The sequence below is a fragment of the Pleurodeles waltl genome, chromosome 4_1 (genome assembly GCF_031143425.1).
Source record: "Pleurodeles waltl isolate 20211129_DDA chromosome 4_1, aPleWal1.hap1.20221129, whole genome shotgun sequence".
Classification (NCBI taxonomy): domain Eukaryota; kingdom Metazoa; phylum Chordata; class Amphibia; order Caudata; family Salamandridae; genus Pleurodeles; species Pleurodeles waltl.
Genome location: NC_090442.1, coordinates 339,391,957 through 339,413,493, shown reverse-complemented (window position 1 = coordinate 339,413,493; position 21,537 = coordinate 339,391,957). Strand labels below are relative to the sequence as shown.

The 21,537-nt window shown below is 45.2% G+C and overlaps 1 protein-coding gene across 1 annotated transcript in view; it reads right to left on the bottom strand.

The window, feature by feature from the left end:
- Positions 1-21,537, bottom strand: part of DERA (deoxyribose-phosphate aldolase) — a 332,278-nt gene that overhangs the window by 33,472 nt on the left and 277,269 nt on the right. Inside the window, exon 7 of the mRNA XM_069228473.1 lies at positions 865-977. Within this exon, the coding sequence (XP_069084574.1) occupies positions 865-977 (113 nt within the window). The remainder of the gene's footprint in view (positions 1-864; positions 978-21,537) is intronic.

Genomic DNA, 21,537 nt, shown 5'->3' with positions numbered 1-21,537 from the left:
CTCTATTGGAGGTGGATTAATACACGTAACTGCCATTAGCATTACAGTGAGAGAAAAAAATACTCCTCTGGGCTGGTCTAAGATGCAATTGACAATCTCCCAGCCTAATGGACGAAAGAGACAAATAAGCCAACAGTCAAAGGAGGCCGGGTCCTAAACCTAATCTGAATATATAAGGTAAACGGACAGCCAGGCTCAGATCTAAACAATTACCTGCATGTACAAGGGCAGTCAATGCTGTTTCATTCCAGTTCATTCTTGTGTTGAGTGAGTTCTTTTCCTTAAGAACTTTCTCGTCACCTCACATAAGTAAAAGTAATTGTTTTTTTTAGGCAGAGGGGCTCCTAACAGCAAACCAATTTGTGTTTGTCCTTCAATCATGACAGGAAAAGATTATCTCCCATTATGTTGCACACTTTTCATATCATCAACACAGCTTATCATTCAATAATGCTATTCCACAAGCATGTCCTCCTTTCAGAAAGTTTATTTTCTGCATTGACCCAATTTAGCTAGCCAGTGCTTGTGCAGAAAACCTCTTTAAGGGCAAAAGAATTTTATCATGAAATAAGCAATTTAACAACTCTCTTCTGATAAAACAGCTTCCAATCAACGAAAAGGTCAAGAAGTCAGCTTACACCCAATTCAGGAAAACCCTCTCTTAATAGACCATTTTATTCTGAATTTATTATTTTTAAATGAGAAGTAAATTGAACTTGCTACTTCTTAACTTATTACATCTATCTTAGAAAGGTGACTCTTTTCCTGATCTCTCTAATAACATATTGCTTCGATGCGATTTTATCTGCGGTACAGAAAAAGGCGGAAAGGGTAGAAAAAGAAATAACTTATTGTACAAGATACCTTGTTTCCCGTTTTCCAGAAGAAGTCTCGGATAGCCCTCACCATCACTAAAGCTACAGGGAAGGTTGCGTTGACTGTTTCTTTTCCTGTCGAAGTTTTAATGAAATCAGAACCTGTGAATAAAAAAAAAAACCTGCTGTGAAAACATACCATAACACAAGGCAAAGGATCGAACTGTGGCTGCATGGGAGAAGATTAGGACAGTATCAGCAGGGAAATTGGTGGATGGAATGAACATATTTCCTTCTATAACAAGGCGCAACCGAGAGTTAACTGTGCGCCTGTGTGAGGGATGGGGGTGAAACCTATTTCCAGTGATAAGACAAGCAAGAATGGCAGGCCAGGAAAAAAACTTCTAAATAACTTTTTTTGAGAGAGGCTGCTGCATGAAGCAGAAAGGAAACTGTCTATGGCAGTTCTATATATTTCGAGGGAAGACAATATACCGTATAAAAACGCTCACTGGTGTATAGGGTATGTATGATCTTCTTCCTCACAACTAGAAACTAACTGGAGTGCACTAGAAAGGACAGAGCTCAAAGTTAGGCCGCTCACTTTTTCTTTGATAAGACATTCCAGTTACATGAACTGTGTGTACCTGTAGAAACAAAGGGCCTTGGTTATATAAATAAATCAAATAGGAAAGTGACATCCGTAGGTTTATTCCCACACGTGGGTGCAGACTTACATTTTTGTTTAGAATTCACCAATGTTTCTCGAATTACTCCAGGAAACCTGAGACAGTGGGAGATTTCCCAAGGACGATTGTGAATTCCCAATTACATGCATCTGAAGACACTTCCCTATGCATAATTGTAAACACATTTCAATTTGTCGTGAAAAAACGCCTTTGCTTTCGTGCAACTGTACTTGAATGTATTTTTATTTTTTCATTGAGAATATATTTTCTCTTTCACCAAAAGCCCCCTTATCTCTACCCCACAACTACTGTGGTGTTCCTACCTCATTAACAGCCTAAAAAAGGATTGTTTCTGCCTCTCACGGAATAAAACCTCTATTCCCAATGCAGAAACTGGCTGAGAAAACGTTCGGGAACAGCTAGACAATTGCAGGTTTCGGGCTGTTCAAAACCCCACTACACGCCATAGAAGATACTCATGCTAAGTATTATACAAATCTGTGAAAATATTACCCATAAATAATCTCTATAGGAATGAAAATTCATATATTATGAACTTTGAAAGTGAATTTAGACAGACTTGTCAAATCATTAGGGCATGTGACATGCAAATGACAATTTAAATTGTACCTTATTTAGGCACTCCGCCATACAATGCTCAGCCATCAAAGAGCTTAACCCCTTCTCTGCCAGGCCCTTTCCCCCCGTCAGGTGCCAGGCCTTTTTTTGGCTATTTGGGGCAGTTTGCGCTTAGGCCCTCATAACTTTGGGTTCACATAAGCTACCCATGGCAATTTTTTTTTTTCCAACACCCTAGGGATTCTAGATGTACCCAGAGTTTGTGGGTTTCCCTGGAGGAGACCAAGAAATTAGACAAAATACAGCAAAAATTTCGTTTTTTTAAAAAGAATGGGAAAAAAGGGCTGCAGAAGAAGTCTTGTGGTTTTTGTTTCTGAAAATGGCATCAACAAAGCGTTTGTGGTGCTAAAATCATTAGCTTCCAGGAACAGGCAGACTTGAATCAGAAAAACACATTTTTCAACTCAATTTTGGCATTTTACTGGGACATACCCCATTTTTACAACTTTTTGTGCTTTTAGCCTCCTTGCAGTTAGTGACAAAAAATGGATGTGAAACCAAAGCTGAATCTCGAAATCTAAACATTTTTGAAAAGTAGATAACATTTGGAATCCACCAAGGGGTCACTTGTATAGATCCCACAAGGTTTTCCTACATAAAATAACAGCTGAAATAAAAAAAAAATTAAAATTGAGGTAAAAAAAAAAAAGGCATTTTTTCTCCACGTTTTACTCGAACGTTTTCCTGCAATGTCAAATTTTCAAAAGCAATATACCATTGCGTCTGCTGGACTCTTCTGGTTGCGGGGCTATATTGGGCTTGTAGGTTCATCAAGAACCCTAGGTACCCAGAGTCAATAAGCTGCACCTTGAAATGGGTTTTCCTTGTAAACCTGGTATACAGCAATTAATTTGGTGAAATATAAACAGTGAAAAATAGGTATCAAGGAAACCTTTGTATTTCCAAAATGGGCACAACATAAGATGTTGAGAAGCAGTGGTTATTTGCATATCTCTGAATTACGTGTGAATCACAGGGCATTTCCCAAATAGACGTCTTTTTTACACACTGTCTTACATTTGAAAGGAACAAATGTAGAGAAAGACAAGGGGCAATAACACTTGTTCTGCTATTCTGTGTTCCCCCAAGTCTCCCGATACAAATGGTACCTCACTTGCGTGGGTAGGCCTAATGTCCGCTACAGAAAACGCAACATGGACACATCACATTCATACATTGAAAACTGATGTGTTTTTTTGGAAAGTGCCTAGCTGTGGATTTTGGCCTCTAGCTCAGCCGGCACCTAAGGAAACCTACCAAACCTGTGCATTTTTTAAAACTAGCCACCTAGGGGAACCCAAGATGGGGTGACTTGTGGGGCTCTCACCAGGTTTTGTTACCTAGAATCCTCAATATTTGCCCCCAAAAAACTTTCTCCTCACATTTTGGTGACAGAAAGTTCTGGAATCTGAGAGGAGCCACACATTTCCTTCCAGCCAGCATTCCCGCAAGTCTCCTGATAAAACTGATACCTCACTTGTGTGGGTAGGCCTAGTGTCCGCAACAGGAAATGGTCCAAAACACAATGTGGACACATCACATTTTCCCAAAGAAAACAAACTTGTTTTTTGCAAAGTGCCTAGCTGTGGATTTTGGCCTCTAGCTCAGCCGGCACCTAGGGAAACCTACCAAACCTGTGCATTTTTTTTTAAATTAGACACCTAGGGGAATCTAAGATGGGGTACTTCTGGGGCTCTCACCAGGTTCTGTTACCCAGAATCCTTTGCAAACCTCACAATTGGGCTTAAAAACACTTTTTCCTCACATTTTGGCAACAGAAAGTTCTGGAATCTGAGAGGAGCCACCGATTTCCTTCCACCTAGCGTTCTCCAAAGTCTCCCGATAAATATGGTAACTCTTTTGTGTGGGTAGGCCTAGTGCCCACAACAGGAAATGCCCCAAAACACAACGTGGACACATCACATTTTCCCAAAGAAAGGTGCTTAGCTGTGGATTTTGGCCCCAAGCTAAACCGACACATAGGGACCTGTTAGAAAAGGGGTCTTTGGTTGGCAGTCAGGTTACCCCCTATCCAAGCAAGGACCATCCCTCTAGTCAGGGTAAGTCACACAATCAAAATTATCCTGTGCCCACCCTCTGGTAGCTTGGCACTAAGCAGTCAGGCTTAACTTAGAAGGCAATGTGTAAAGTATTTGTGCAATAAATCATGCAATAACACAATAGAACACCACAAAAATACACCACACAGTGTTTAGAAAAATATGTAATATTTACCTCATAAGATGCAGGTCAAAACTATCAAGATTCAATAAGTATATGTTGAAATATCACCGTACAAATGATATAAAGTGTCTTTAGTCTTTAAAAAGCAACAAGTGTCTCTTGCAAGCACAAAGTATCTAGTTTGCGTTCACATTTCCTGCAAGGGACCGCAGAGGAGGAGTTGCATGGAAAACGGGGAGGTGTGCGTAAAGTTTTCCGGTGCACAAACACGATGCGTCGCTGAGTTTTCACGCAGGGCAGGCTTTGCAATGATTCCAGCGCGTAGACTAAGGGTCCTCTTCGGGTTGCGGGGTTTTCGGATGCCCTGGGGACGATGCGTTGAAATCCTGGTCATGCAGGACGAAGTCACAGGGGCTGCGTTGCTCCAGTGGGCGATGCATGGAAATTTCTGCCGCACGTCAGGCGCTGCGTCAATTCCTCTCAGGAAGTCGGGGTGCGTTGTTCCGGCTTGGCTTTGCATTGATCCAGTGGGCCGTACGTCGAATTTCCAGTCGCAACGCTAGTGCTGCATCATTCTCCTCTTCGGGAAATCAGGCTGCATCAATCCGGTTTGGCGTGCTGTGATTTTCTCACCTCGATGCAGGCTGTGCATCGTTTCTTGCAGGCTGTACATCGATTTTCACCGCACAAGGAGTTCTTTTGCAGGAATAAAGCCTTTTTGGTACTGAGACTTCAGGGAACAGGAGGCAAGCTGTATCCAAGCCGTTGGAGAGCAGTTCTCAGCACAGCCAGAAGACAGCAAGGCAGCAGGGCAACAGCAGGGCAGCAGTTATTCGCAGAAAAGCAGTCAGGTGAGCCCTTTGGGCAGCTAGGCAGTTCTTCTTGGCAGGTTGCAGGTTCTGGTTCAGGGATTCTTCACCAGTGATATCTTGTCCAGAAGTGTCTCAGTTGGTAGGGTCAGAGACCCTGCTTAAATACCCAAATGTGTCTTTGTAGTGGGGGGACTTCAGAGAGTGGCTTAGAAGTGCACAAGGTCCCCTTTCTGTTCTATCGTGCCTGCCAGGGTCCCAGTAGGGGGTGTGGCAGTCATTTGTGTGAGGGCAGGCTACTGTCCTTTGACATGTAAGTGTCAGGTCCTCCACCCTCCCAGGCCAGGAAGACCCATTCAATATGCAGATTTGTGCAAGTGTGACTGAGCATCCTGTGTTTGGGGATGTCTGAGTGAATGCACAAGGTAGCTGTCAACTAAACCTAGCCAGACGTGGATTGTAAGGCACAGAAGTATTTAAGTGCAGAGAAATGCTCAATTTCTAAAAGTGGCATTTCTAAAATAGTAATATTAAATCCAACTTCACCAGTCAGCAGGATTTTGTATTACCATTTTGGTCATACTAAATATGACCTTGATACTCCTTTCAGATCTACCACTCAAGAGTATATGAGGGTAGCCCTAATGTTAGCCTATGAAAGGAGCAGGCCTCACAGTAGTGTAAAACAAATTTAGGAGTTTTACACTACCAGGACATATAACTTGCACAGGTACATGCCCTGCCTTTTATCTACATAGCACCTTTCCCTATGGGTTACCTAGGGCCTACCTGAGGGGTGACAAATGTAGAAAAAGAAGAGTTTACGGCTTGGCAAGTACTTTTAAATGCCAAGTCAAGGTGGCAGTGAAACTGCACACACAGGCCTTTGAATGGCAGCCCTGAAGTATGGTTAAGAGGCTACTTATGTGGGTGGCACAATCAGTGCTGCAGACCCACTTTTAGTATTTAATCTACAGGCCCTGGGCACATGTAGTGCACTTTACTGCAGTCTTACAAGTAGATTAAATAAGCCAACTGGGTATAAGCCAACTGGGTATAAGCCAATGTCAACATGTTTTAAGGGAGAGAGCATATGCACTTTATCACTGGTTAGCAGTGGTAAAGTGTGCAGAGTCCTAAAACCAGCAAACACAGTGTCTAAAGAGTGGAGGGAGGCAAGCAAAAAGTTAGGGGTGACCACCCTAAGGCTGTCAGGTTTAACATGTGCCCCCCCCAGCTGAAAGTGGGGAGAGCTTCCCAACCTCCTGGGAACTCTCATCGCCAAGGCAGAAGTATCTGGAGAGACCATCAGCGTTGGTGTGGTCAATCCCCAGGTGATGCTTCACAGTAAAGTCCATCCCCTGTGCGGAAATGGACCACCTCAAGAGTTTAGGATTCTTGCCCCTCATCTGCATGATCCATCTGAGGGGCCTGTGGTCTGTCTGAACCCGGAAGTGAGTCCCAAACAGGTATGGTCTCAGGTTCTTCAGTGCCCAGACCACAACAAATGCTTCTCACTCATTAGCACTTCACCTTTGTTCCTGTGGTAATAGCCTTCTGCTAATAAAGACTACTGTCTAGGCCCTCCCCATTTAGCTGTGCTAGAACTGCCCCTATGCCATGCTCTGAAGCATAGTCTGCACAACAAATTCTTTGGAGTAGTCAGGTGCCTTAAGTACGGGGGCCGTGCACATGGCTTCCTTCAGGGAGTCAAAGGCTTTGTGGCAAGCCTCTGTCCAATTCACCAACCTAGGTTGTTTCTCGGATGTCAGTTCTGTCAAGGGTGACACAATGGTTCCATAGCCCTTGCTAAACCTCCGATAATACCCAGTGAGGCCCAAGAAGGCCCTCACCTCAGTTTGGGTTCTAAGTCTCAATCTTGACCTAGAGGGGCTGCACCTTGCCACCACCTACTAGGTATCCCAGGTACACCACAGAACCCTGCCCAATCTGGCACTTACTGGCCTTGATGGTCAGGCCTGCCTGTTGCAGGGCCGGAAGCATCTCCTTGAGGTGGAGCAGGTGTTCCTCCCAGCTGGAACTGTAGATGGCAATTTTGTCTAGGTAGGCTGCGCAGAAGGCATCCTTGCCAGCTAGGACCCCGTTAACCAACCGTTGGAACATAGTGGGGGCATTTTTCAACCCAAAGAGCATCACCCTGAATTGGTAATGGCCCTCTGGTGCGGAAAATGCAGATCTCTCTTTAGCCCCTCAGTCTTGGCGATCTGCAAGTACCCTGATGTGAGATCAAAAGTATTGAGGAATTTGGCAGCGCCTAGCCTGTCCACAAGCTCATGAGCTCGGGGGATGGGGTTAGCGTCAGTCCGTGTGACTGAGTTGAGACCCCGGTAGTCCACGCAGAACCAGAGTTCTGGTATGTCACTGGGTGCAGCAGCCTTGGGTACCAGCACCACAGGGCTGGCCCAGGGACTACTGGACTTCACAATAACCCCTAGGGTCAGCATCTTGGCTACTTCCTCCTTGATGCTGGCCTTCACCCTGTCTGACAACCTGTACATTTTGTTTTTTTACAGGGGGACTGTCTCCTGTGTCAATATCGTGGACACACAGGTGTGTGAGTCCATGGGTGAGGATAAACAGAACAGAGTACTGTTCCAGTAACTGGTAGCAGTCCCCTCGCTGGTCCAAGGTCAGGGAGTCAGAGAGAATGACACCCTCCACTGACCCATCACCTTTTTTGGCAGAGAGGAAGTCAGGTTCACTCTCCTCCTCCACACCCTCATCTGTCACCAGAAGCATGTTGACCTCTGTCCTCTCAAAATGTGGCTTCAGTCGATTGACATGGAGTACCCTTAAGGGGATTGGAGGTCCACTAAGTATGTGGCCTCCTCTTTTCACTCCTTGACTTCAAATGTGCCAGACCAGCGATTCTGGAGAGCTCTAGGCTCCACTGGCTCCATTACCCACACCTTTCTTCAGGATGAAACTCCACCAGGGTGGTCTTCTGGTCATACCAGCGTTTCATTACCTCTTGACTGGCCTCAAGGTTACTTTTGGCCATCTTCCAGAAGCGGTGCATCTGGTTGCGGAGGGCCAACATGTAGCTGACCACATCCTGAAGGGGTGCCTTGGGAGCTTTCTCCCACCCCTCCTTGACAATACTTAAGGGCCCCCTGACAGGGTACCCATAGAGAAGCTCAAAGGGACTGAACTCCACCCCCTTCTGGGGTACCTCTCTGTAAACAAGGAGAATGCATGGTAAGAGGACATCCCACTTACGCCTCAGGGAGGCCTGTGATCATGCCTTTCAAGGTCTTGTTGAATCTCTCCATAAGACCATTGGATTGGGGGTGATAGGGTGTGGTGGACTTGTAGGTCACCCCACACATCCCACATGGACTTCATGTATGCAGACATGAAGTTAGTGCCTCTGTCAGGCACAATTTCCTTTAGGAATCCCACACGGGTAAATATCCCCATCAGAGTTCTGGTCACCACAGGTGCAGTCACCGTCCTCAGGGGGATTGCCTCTGGGTAGCAGGTGGCATGGCCCTCGAAAACCAGGGTAAACCTGTTGCCTAGGGGCAGTTTTGGGGTCCAATGGACCAACAATATTGATGCCCACCCTTTCAACAAGGGTGCCAACGACAGGGAGGGAGATCAAGGGGGCTCTTACCGTTTTCCCTGTTTTTCCACTGGCCTGGCAGGTGAGACAGGACCTACAGAAAGCATCTGAGTTTGTCCTCATCCGGGGCCAATAGAAGTGGGTGACAAGCCTGGCAACGGTCTTGTCTTGCCCCAAATGTCCTGCCAGGGAAATGTCTTGAGCCAGACCCAGTAGGAAGGCCCGGTAACACTGGGGAACCACCAGCACACGTGCTGCCCCAGACTCAGGAACCTTAGGCTCACTGTAAAGGAGATCATTCTTCCAAAAGATCAGGTGATCACCAGAGGCTTCACCTGCTGCTTGGGCTGAGGCCTGTTGCCTCAAGCCCACAAAAATTGGACACTCTTTCTGCACCTTGCAGAATTCCTCCCTGATGGGCCCACCCTCAACTTGCCAGCCAGCAAGCTCAGGTAGGTCACCTAGGGCGGCAATGTCTTCCCACGTTAGCTCAGGGGCCTCTTCCTCGAGAACCCTGTCAACCACCATGGGAATTTCTGGGACCGGTTTCCCATGCCCCTTGCCAAGGGGACAGGGTCAAGACTGATTTGCATATATGGCTAGGTCAACTGGGGTGGCGTGGTGAGCAAAAAAACGATGGATTAAACCCAGATCTTTGTGACTGAGGGTGAATGTTTGCATTGTTCAGCATTCCGTCCATCATCCGTTGTTTTTGCATTTGTCGCCCCAAGTGGGATCGGTATGCCCAGACGTGGGTCCCATGCTCACTGCGCCACTGGTTTCAAGCTAGCCTAGCTGATGAAGGGTGATACCCTGAAACCGATCCTAGGATGCTTGATACAGTCCAGAGAGGACTTGGCTTGGCAGTTCGAGCTGGACTGTTCCCATGGGGAACAGGGTCAAGTCTGATTTGCATATGATTGGGTCCAAACTGGGGTGGCGTGGTGAGCAAAAAAAACAATGGATTAAACCCAGATCTTTGTGACTGGAGGTAAATGTTTGCATTATTCACAGTCCGTCCATCATCTGCTCTTTATTGCATTTGTTGCCCAACTTGGGAACGGTATGCCCAGAGGTGGCTGGGTCCAAACTGGGGTGGCGTGGTGAGCTAAAGAAACGATGGATTAAACCCAGATCTTCGTGCTGTTCAGCATTCCGTCCATCATCTGTTCTTTTTGCAATTTTAGAAAATTGGCATTTTCTTGCCTCAGCCAACCGATGCTGTCTCTGGTCACATGACTGGGTGTAGCTGACCATTGGGTTTTATGTATTCCTCCTTGAAAGCCACACACAAAGGGAGCCTAGCTGTGCCTGGATGGGCCCTCACTGGTAGGATGGGTGGGAGGAGCTGGGCCCAGCCCCACTTACACTTGAATAGGCTGTATCCTGCCTCCACAGAAAGGTTTGCATATCCCCTGTAGTTAGTCTAGAGACAGGAAGGAAGGGCATATGTGCACTTCAAAGTCATGTCTCTAGAAGCTTCACCCCACTTCAAAAGCACAACTTTCTATAAAAGAAGGCCCTCAAACAACACCAACTCAGTACACTTCTGGACCTGTGGATACTCTGCCAGGAAGAAGGACTGTTATACTGCTACAAGGACTGCCACTCTGCTGAATAACTGTTCTAAAGGAACCGCTGCCCTTCTGTGTTGGCCTGCTGCCCTCTTGCCTGGGGAAGAAGTGGATCTGCAACTTAATCTCGCAACCCAGGACCCCGGAGTAACTCAAAGGGCAAGCCTGCTGGCCTTCTGATCTGAGAACCTGGACCCAGCTGGCCTTCTGATCTGAGAACCTGGACCCAGCTGCAGTGAGTATCTGACCCCCAAAGTGGTGCCCCTCAAGTCCTGGACCCTTGGAGTGGTTCAACATCCTTATAATCAAGCTTTTGCCCTATATGCAACCATGAATGGGCCTGTTCACACCAAGACCACGGCACTCACACTGAAATTCAGCACAAGCCACCGCCAGCCCTTCTCCTCACACAGGAAGCATCGATCATCCACGGAGGACCACCAACGCAAAGTACCATCCAGCTGTCCGCACCATTCATCCTGCTTATCGCGCCATGCCAACCACCACCCATGACACTCTCCTTGCTCCCCTTTGCCCTCTCAAATGTGAACGGGTCTCATGGCACAAAACTTGAAAAGGTAAAACTTCAGTGGGACTAATCTGGGACAGTATCCAAGCTGCGCTCCATTGCGATTGGTCTGAATTTTTTACTTTGCCCCAGACCAGCGTGATCAGATAGGCAGAGTTGGAGCTTTACGCTTCTAGGCACTATTTTACAGTTTATTCTTTACAAATTCATAACTCTGATTCTACTGATTGGAGTTTTGCCATGAAGGTCTTGTTTCATTTATCATATTTTGCTCTACTTTTCTAACTTGATGTGCATTCTTTTTGTGTGTTTTTTTCTCACTGTTTTACTGTTTGAAGTGTTGCACAAATACCTTACACATTGTCCCTTTGTTAAGTCTCATTGCTCGGTGCCAAGCAACCAGGGGGTTGAGCACAGATTAATCTGAAGTATGCTTGTGCCCTACTCTGAATAGGTTTGTGGTTCTACAGACTAGCTCAGCAGTTGATGAAGAGGCATGGCCAATTGGAAGGTCGTCACTGGTGCTGTCAATGTTTTTTTTATTTTTTATAAAAGTAATCTAACGTAGGCAGTGACAGGTGTGGATTGCCCCATTTGCAAACATTAATATTAAAGATAAGTTTATCTTCATCTAATTTACTGTTGTGCCTGTGATAGGTGTTTGAACCCCGGCTGCGCTGACTCAGCGTTTCATCATGTTGAAGTTGATGAAATCAGTACTGTTGCATTCTTATTATAAAACATTTATTACCCCAAGTTTTATAGTGTTTTAGTGTTGCATAAAAAGGGCATTATCCTTTAAACAAACGTTTTTATTTTTATTATGTGAGCTGTTCTGAGAGCATGACAAACTGAGCTCTTCTTTTTTCTAGCAAGTTGTTGTTACCAGGAACATGTTTATTCTAAGTGGCACCCACTGTCTTAGATCAGTTACTAAAAAAAGGTGCCACTGTCATTCTGTATGTACGTGCACACTCATAATGGTGCATTCATGGGCATACAGAATGATGCTACAGCCAACAGCAGCTTCATGATTGTGCCTTTTCTTTTTGCCATATTAAACAACACCGACAAAATAGCTTTTTACAAATGTACTTCAGAATTGCCAAAAAAAGCTGTCTATGCCTCTAGTTCTAAATGCCCAATTTCACATAAATTGTGTTATGCACTGTGCCTGAGTCAACATTCTTCATAGCAAAGTGGAGCACATAGCAGATGTTTTAACCAATTAAACAACAGATAAACTCCACTGACATTCCCAAAGACAATAGCTCTTGGATTGCAGAGACCTATTGGCTTTCTCAATGCTTGTTCCGAATTTTACTCCTATTTCACATTCATAGACTTCTGACTTTGTTTTGTTACCACACCAGGGATACCTTTTCAGAATGGTCCTGGATCTCAGCTACATAGCATACTACATTGTAAAGAAGCGGAAGGAGTTCTGCAAGGAGAGGGGGCTAGTCGTGAAAAGGAGATCCACTAAGCAGGATCGTTGAGCAGCCCTGTATGCTTATGAGGAAGCAAGAAGAGAGGGGAGCCCAAAGAGATGGAGCTCCTTGTTGGATCCAATGCAGGAAGCAGTGTATACTCCCACACACCTTGTCTCCTGAGGAGTTAAAGACAGATAGGCTGCAAGGGACTTGAGGATGCATCTGGCCCAACTGGCTGCAGAAGAAAGAAAAACTAATGCTGACAAAGCCCTAGAAGAGGAGAGGAGGACCGGGGCTGAGCGGGCCTTGGCCATGGAAAAACTTTCAATAAAGGCAGAACAAGGAAAGGCTGAGGCTGAAAGTACCTTGGAAGAGGGAAAGATCTCAGCGGCTCATGAACTGAGTCTGAAAAAGCAGTTAAGAGTCCAGCAGGAATTGTGGCAGCAAAATTACAGTGACCAGAGCTGAAGGAAGGATCCTCTAGAGAGGCACAGGATCCCTGAGGAGGATTGCAGCACTGGCCTTAGGAGGCATATATCTAGTGATGGGAGGGACACCGTATTAGCCCTATAGAAGGAGGACAGGATGAGGTATCCCATCAATGCAAGAAGCCCTTGTGAAGTGATATGGATTTCCCCCCAGAAGAGTACAGGTTGAGGTTCTGGGACAGTCAGTAACCGTCTCACTGGCCCTGGAGGGATGTTGTGGGTTACTTGTATAAGGCAATGGATGTTTGGGTGAAGGGTAGTTGGGTAAACACATATGAGGGGTCTGTACAATTTGATCAATAAAGAGCACATGTTAAGTCACTGTTTTCCAGGGCGACACCAACACGTGCAAGTTTAGTGACCCCAGGGAGCTTGAAAAAAGGCAGACCTTTTGGGGGTGGGAGGGTACCAGAGTGTATGGAAATGAATGGGAAATGATCCTAAGAAGAGTGGCTCATGGTCCCCCCCAACAGAGTGAAAGCATGGTATGCAATGATCCAGGCAGGTCCCAAAATGGTATAAGGGGAAAGGGTTCCCATATCCCTTTTAATAGTAGGAGGGAAGGTTTCAGTGAACGGAGGCCCAGGGCACCCTATTTCTAGCTCTAGGGCTTGGAACTGCTCCTAGAGGGGGCAGAAGCAAGGGGGACTTGGTGTGTACCAAGAGACAATCCACTGGTGGGAGATCCATGGTGTCAGGGGAGCTGGGTGGGGTGGCCGCTCAAAGTGTCCTACCAGTTTCTTTTTCTGGGGGGGTACCACTCCACAGCAGAGGGTACAGAAACCTAGATGGAGGGGCAGGAGGTGGAAACATGTCACAGTGGGAGAACCAGTGGATCAAGGATTGTCCGCTCTGAGAACAGAGTACCCCAAGACTAAACCTGGTGAGGCCACTTCTGACTTTGGGGCAGGGAGGCTCCCTGCACTGTCACAGAGATGGAGAGCTGAAGATCTGCGCCAGGCAGAAGGCATACCCCTGCATGACACAGACAGAGTATGTCACCCTTGACGGGGTTGGTAGTTTGACCGTGGAGTCTTTGTTTGCCAGGCAGATGTTCAGCCTCAGGGTACAGACCCTGGGCTGTGTGGTCAGTCTCAGGCTGGCACCCCTGAACTTGTGAGACGTGGAAGTGGAAGTAGGGTGCAAAACACCCTGGGTACAGCCCCCCACTCTGAGAAACCTCAGAGGTCAGAATGCTGTAGATGGGCTGGGGCTGGGGCCTGACTGTTGACATAGACAGCTGTCAGTGGCCGTATTGGTTGTTGTCCTTATGGGCAGGGCTTTCCTTGGGTTGAGGATGCAAGTGTGATCCAAGAGATGGAATGGGCCTCATCACTTTAATGCCCAATTTTGTTATTATCTGCCTACTGTGAGTAAGTAAAAGTAAGGTGCTGCACAGATGGGGTCCACAGATGAGAAGCCTGGTTCCCCATGGGTCAGGTCAGTGGCTCAGGAGAGTATAGACAGAGGGTTCCAACTGAGTTCAGAGAGGCATAGAAGTGACAAGTGTCCCTGCATAACAAGACCTTCTTCCATGTTCTAGTGCTTAAGCAGGGAAGCCCATTAATGTACTGATTAGTTTATCCTGCCATGGTAAATGGTACAGCAAATCTTTCAGTGGCGACAGAGGTAAATGCTGCATATGGACTGCAGTGTGTATTTACAAGACCCGCATATATCACAAAAATTATAAGTCTGCCACTACGGTCACGGAGCTCTGTCTGTCATGTAGTTGAAAAGCACTGCAATGACAAATGGCTAGGGAAAGTGCCTTTAGCAGGTAGAAATCCATATGCCACTGTGCCATGTATGCGCACAAACACAACATATTTGAACTAATATGTTCTTTTAGTGATGAAATGTTCAAAAACTTTTCACTGTGAATGTTTAGGCTACATTCCAAAAGAAAAGGCATAAGTTTAATTAAAATCTTTAATTCATATTTCCACTTGGAAAAATGCTAGCAAAATGAATCAGTTATTTTCCACTCTGTTTTCAAAATCTTATTTAAAGGTGAAATCAGATTGTTGATAACTTTAACAGAAAAGTAACTTTGTAAAAATGCACCTGACGATGTCTGAGCCAAAACATACTTAGGACCACTTTTACCACGGTCTTCTAGAGGCCCAATACAGATTCCTGGCTAGAGTTCGCTACTCTTTTCAGAAGAGGACAATGGCTTAGCCTCTTAGCCCAAGAAGGCAGGGGTGTTGTCAGTGCATGGCACCTGAACAAAGATTAGCCATCTGGGATGTGGAAGGAGCCTTAACACTACCTCTTTTAACTTGGTGATACCAAATAGGGCTGACAGGTTCTGCTCCCATTTATTCCCAGGACCTCTTAGACCGCCCACAACAGGAAGAAAACCACTTTCGACCCCAACAGATAGGAGGGTATCTCATGTAAATAGGGTACTGGTTTAGGAACAGTAAGAAGCCCTTGTTAAAGAAAGGGGTTAGTAATTTCAGATTTAGGGCTTCTGATAATTTTGACAGTAAAGTGAAGGGATAAGGAGAGGAAGGAGATGGGCATAGGGTGAAGAGGTAGACAGGATTGGGCAGTGAAGATTCTCTGCTCACTGGCTAGTGCAAATGGAAAGATTAGCACCTCATCAGAACTTTCCTGGATCTGGGATGACAACACAAAGTAAAAAAAGACTTCAGTGGAAAAAAGGAATCAATGACTCTTGACTGCTGCACACAGTATCATTGCTCTCCAAGGATCAGGAGACTGGCCATCTGTTTGATTGCTAAAGGGACAAATAGCAGAATGGTGCCTGACTAAGTTTAACCAAGGAGGGCTGGACCCTACAAAAGCCCTGGATGGAAAGAGACCGGGTATAAGTCTGCCCTGAGGACCGGAATGCTGCTGAAGTGACAAGGGGAAACGTCCTCAGAAGTTGACATTGATTTCACCCAATTGACTTAGTCATTTTTTTACCATTTCTGGAGGACCTGGACAAGGTGCTGCCACTTACCCAGGAAGGTGGATCCAAGGTGGGTAAGAAAACCAGGTTCTCCCGCTCCGATCTTTTTGCTGCGCAGAATACAGGTTCAGCAGTACTTTGCAGAAAAGGTATCCAACCTCATGGAGCGCTGCCTGTATACAGCTTTCACCATTGCCCTGCTAGAGGATTAGAACTGGGTTAAGGTGGCAAATTAATCCCAGGGTGAAGCCACAAGGACTGATACGAAACCTTTTTGTCTCCCTTACAGATTTTGTTACCAAAATCAATGGCTTCACTCGATGACAACATATCAGACTTCAAAGGGCCTTTACCAGCTTCAGCTGTGGATCTTGCCCTACTGGAACACTTAGATCTCCTTCCAAAAAGGTCAACTGCGAAGGTAAAATATTTTACCGGGAATACCCTCTTGATGTAGCAGACCTCCATTACATTGCATCTGGCTCAAATCATACCTAGGCCATGGTCAATTACATACTGATATTTTCAATTGGGCTTTACATGTTCTGGACACTTTGAGCTTTGAAACATTAAATATTCATTTTGTTTGTTTTAAATTCTTGGTGTCTTTCAGCTTATACATTTTTTCTAAACTAGTTTTAGAATGTTATTTTTTTCTCGACTTTAAACTTGTTGGTACTGCTAAAAATTAACACACGTCTCTGAAAAACGGTGTGCTGCTTTTGCCATAGCTACAGTAGGTTAAGCAGAAATTATCTAAGCTCTGTATCGTCACTGCAAACCCATCTATCCTTTCAGTAACCAAGCCTCACTAAAACATTCACGTGTGAAAATGAAACATTTGAATCCAATGTTTCAAAAGAGGACGATTGTTCAGGGCACCTACTAATGTAGCGCAAGCTTTCAGCAGTCCTTTGTGTGGCAGATATGCAGGTAAGGGTTTGTACAAAAAGAGTACTCTGGACTTCTTTAACAATTGAAGAATGAAAAGACTCCAAGTCCTGTTACTCTCAGTATGTATTAGGCCTGGCATCCTAGGTTTGGTTTGTCCCCCTAACTGTTTGTGTTCAACCCTCTTGTTTGCTGACTTTGTTTTAGCTGGTTTTAGGAATCAGCCGACTTTACAACTGCTAACCAGTTCAAACATGCTTGTCGTCACTCCTTAATACATGGCAGAGCTGGCTTATACCCAATTCTACAATTGGTTATACCCAACTGGCAAATTTAATTTATTTTTAAAACACTAGTAAAGCGACACTACCTGTACCCAGGGCCTGTAAAGTAAATGCTACTAGTGGGTCTGCAGCAATGATTGTGCCACCCACTTAAGTAGCACTTTAAACATGTTTCAGATTTGTCACTGCAGCCTGTGTATGAAGTTTCACTAATGCAAGGCCTACCTCTCCCATAGGATAACATTGGAGTTACCTTATTACATTAAGTGATAATTTCCAAAGGGGAGCAGGTAACTAGTTCCTGTCTGGTGTCTTTTGAATTGTAATGAAAAAACATTTGTGTATTCCTCCTAGACAGCCACATACAAACGACAGCTTAGCTCTTCCAGGATGGGCCACCACTGGAGGATGGGAGGTTGGAGCTGGGCACAGCCCTACATACACTTGAACAGACTGTGTCCTGCCTCCAAACAAAGGGATTCATACACCTTGTAGTTAGTCTGGAGCCCGGACAGGGACGTGAGGAAGTCTGTGCAATTTCAAAGGTGAATCTCTAGAAGCTTCTCCCACTTCAAAGGAAAGCTCAGGAATAAATATTGGACCCCAGATATCAACTCCGCAGTTCCCTTCTGGAGTTGTGGAGACTCTGACAGGAAGGACTGATGTGCTGCTGAAAGAACTGCCATTCTGCTGGACTACTGCTCAGAAGGGCTGCTGTCCTACTGTGCTGACCTGCTGCAATCTTGCCTGGGTGAGGACTAGACCTGCATCTGTTACACCCAGGACTATAGAGTGACACCAAGGGCTAATTGTCTGACCTCCTGACTCGAGCCTCAGGGACAGAAGGCTCCAACAACCCTGAATCCCGCACCTGGACTCTGCCATCTGTGAGACCTACCCTACCAAGTTGTGCCACAGCAGTCCTGACCCTTGGAACTGGGCCTGAAGGTGCTCTGACAATCATCTATGGATCAAGTAGAAGTGACGCATTGCATCTTCTGCGAGGAGTCTCTCAGTGAAAGGACTCCGCATTGACCTTGCAGCCAGAATCGGGCTTGCCGCTTTGCGGAATCTCACTGATGCAGGCTATTGAAACGCAAATCTCTCGTCGATGGCAGCCTGAACAACGTGAGTTCTCATATCGCTGCCCCCAGCTCTATGGAACCGATGTATCGCCTCGGATGCGTGAGGCATCCTGGACCTGGAATTCACATTGCAAGCCCTTGTCGCAGGATCCTCGACAACGACGCAGGCGCTCACATCACAGCTTTGCAGCTCCTCAGAATCAACGCATCTCCTCAGCTAGACGATGCATGCTCGGCATGGGACCTTGCAACGCTCTAAAACCAGAACTTAAAGTACTCTTGTTCAGCGGGCATAACTGGGCACCTGTAGCTAGCTTGCACTCTACCGCGGCTGACCTAAACTTGTGAACTTGTCCTGGTCTGGTTCAACCAGATACCTGCAGTTGTTGCTTTGCGTTTATAGGCACTATTTTCACTGAAATCTTCAAAACTGCATTTCTGTGGATCTACTGATTGGATTTTTAGCTGTTTTATTTATTAAAATGTGCTCTATTGTTCTAAATTGGTGTGGAATTTAGTTGTGTTGTTACAGTATTACTGTCTGAAGTGCTGTATAATACTTCACACATTGCCAATAAGTTAAGCCTGACTGCTCTGTGCCAAGCTAGTGGGTTGAGCAGAGGTTAGTTTAGGGGTTGCTTGTGCCTCACCCTGACATGGATAGCGGTTGCTGCTTCAGTAGGGTTTCACCCACCACAACCAGCAACCCATTTTTTTGAATATGTATGCAACATCTGGCAAAGATTTTATGTTGAGCCCACACACAAGACCAGGAAGTGCTGTGAGCAATGTGTGACTAAAAACTAACAAGGCTACAAATTACTGTGGGACTAACTCTATGACTTACAAGATTCCAAAGCTGCTGTGTTTTGTTGTTTTACTGTATAAACATTCCTACCTGGAATGTAAGCTGTCTCTAGATTTTCAGGCCAACCGCATTGTGTCAACATGTTTCTGGCTGTCAGAAAGTGGAGGAAAATGTTTCCTCTCATCCCCCTCTTGGCACGGAAACAAGTGGCTCTAGCATTAGTTCTGTCAAGAGTTGATTACTGTGATTCCCTTGATTTGGATGCCACCAAAAGCTAAACTGTAGTTAGTGCAGAATGTGGTGGCCAGGATTACCCTGGATATTTCCAAAAAGTAGTCGGTGGCCAGGGGAATGAACGCATGACCTCAAGGCCGCCTGTATAGTGCATAAGGCCCACTACCAGACATGTCAGGTGGAGATCAAGGCTATGTATCACAGGTGTATCCCTGGAAGAAATCTTCGTTCAGCCTGCCTTAATCTGGTGACAGTGCCCAGATTTCAGAAGAACTAATAGGGAGGCAGAGCTTTCTCGGTCACCGCAGCTAGACTGTGGAACTCGCTGCCAAGTCACTTGTCAGGTATCAGATTACTCTCTCCCTTCAGGAAAGTGTTAAAGACCTGGGTTTTCACGCTATAGGGTTTTCCTCCTGCTAATGCTGGTTTTAATTCAGGCTGGCGGAATCATACCTTTAAGACAGCGTCTTTACATCTTTGGGTATTTGTGTCATTTTATAAATCCTCAAATCAAATCATTCACTAACCTTTAACATAATCACTTTAGTCTATCAATGCACACAGTGATTCAGAGCAAGTAATTTCTGGGCAGTTGGCAAACATGGTTGGTCTTTGATATTTATTGGTTACCACTTTACAGGACTGCACCAGTGTGTCCATTAGGGCTCAAATAATACAAATTGTTAAAAAAAAACTAAAGAATCATCTTACTGCCTCAAATGCCAGCAAAGCACATAACAGGCAGAGGTACTGTCTATATGTTCACAAGTCAATAGGTGCTAAATGTAAAGTAGCATACCACCAAATAGGAACTAGCTTTCATATAAACCTCACTTCTCGTTATGCTTTCACAAATATTAATTATATGTAAATAAGTTGAGCATACATTATAATTGATGTAAACCAGTGGTGTTACAATTTAAGGAATAAATACTATAAAGGAAGGGGCAGTGTTAAACTTGGCCTTGAAATGCCTACGTTTGCTCACAAAGAGCACAATTCTTAAAGGTATTTTTGAACCTAGCTGACTTTTAAGGGCACAAACACGTACTTTATGACTATAAAACATAAATTTACACTCAGAAGTGGACTAACGCATAAAATATCGCTATTGCATTAATTTAAAAGTGAGTAAGCCTCCTTACGAGGCAAAATCATTCAGCAGTTAAGGTTGAAGACACCTGCAAAAGGTAATGAACATCCAGAACCTTCGAGGTTTGTGGGCATTTACAAATCAATTGCAGATAGCTTGCCTCCCTCAAAAAGTTTAAAGTTTTACTCCTGTCCCACACAAGTCTAAATCCGATTTCAAGGTGGGATGGTGGACCCACTCTCAAAGATAGGTGGCAGGACTTTCAAAGAGGGAGAGAGCGTTCCACATAGCAGCAAGAAGCCAATGTATGAATGTATTACATTTACACATTTGGAAATATAGCCTTGATACTCTTAAAAAAGGGTAAATGTTACGGAATTCAAATATTGTGAGGAAGCCCTGACAGTCACTGCTTCTCAAAAATACACAAAAAGACAGAAATTTGCTCCAAATATCAGAGTAATGCTCCAGAACAAATTACTAAATTTATTTGTGAAACTGGCCCAAATTAATCAAAACCACTTCAGCGTAATTCATTCATACACAAGTATGTAAATGAGAAGTTTGAACAAGCAAGAAATCATATGATAGCTTTTTTGGCGAGGCAACTGTCTCACTGAAAGGCATATTTCATAAAGGATATGTCTCCTGGGAACCCTGTGGACTGCATCCATGCATGGCAACAGACACCACACTAATGCTGACTGCCTGCCCCAGACAATCAGAAATATCCAGGGCAGCGCGGACAACATATTCGGCCACATCCTAGCCATCTTGAATGCTTTGTTACAAAGAGGCTATACATGTGTGTGGATTGTGGCCATGTCCTAGAGGGGTGTTTGTAGCAGCATAACAAGCAAATAGCATTAACTAACATAAAGGCTAGGCTATCTGAAGAGAACATTTGTTTCCTGAATGCCTCAATGCTCTTTGACCCATCTCTGGGGTCGTCGGGAATAAATCAGGTTTCACCTTGCTGATGGAAGCCTGGACCACCAGACTCTCTGGAGTAGGAATCTGTGTAAGAATATCAGGATTGCCACGCATCAGTATGCCTATTCACCGGTGGGCAAGAACAAAGTTTAGTCCAAATGCCAATCACAATGTTGGTGGGGGATCCATTGAAGAGAAGTAACGACTCAGAGGACACCAGCCCAGGCTGCAAATATTCCTGTAAGGATATTTGTCTCAACTTCAACAGAAAACAGTTGTAGCCCTGAATCATCAGGAATATATCAAGCCCACTTGTCTCCTGTAAGTCCATGTAGAAACTGTCATTATTATAGGGAGCGGATAAATCATTCCCCTCCTCACTAATGACATCTGTTAGAGGTTGTAAGCTCTGGTCAGAGTAAGAACCAAAAAGATAATGGAGTCTCTGTGAAAGGGTTTACATAAGTGGATACACTGAATAAAAATTAGGGTGTATGGGAACTGGGTGTGCTATAGTGGAGTCAGAGTGTGACCTAG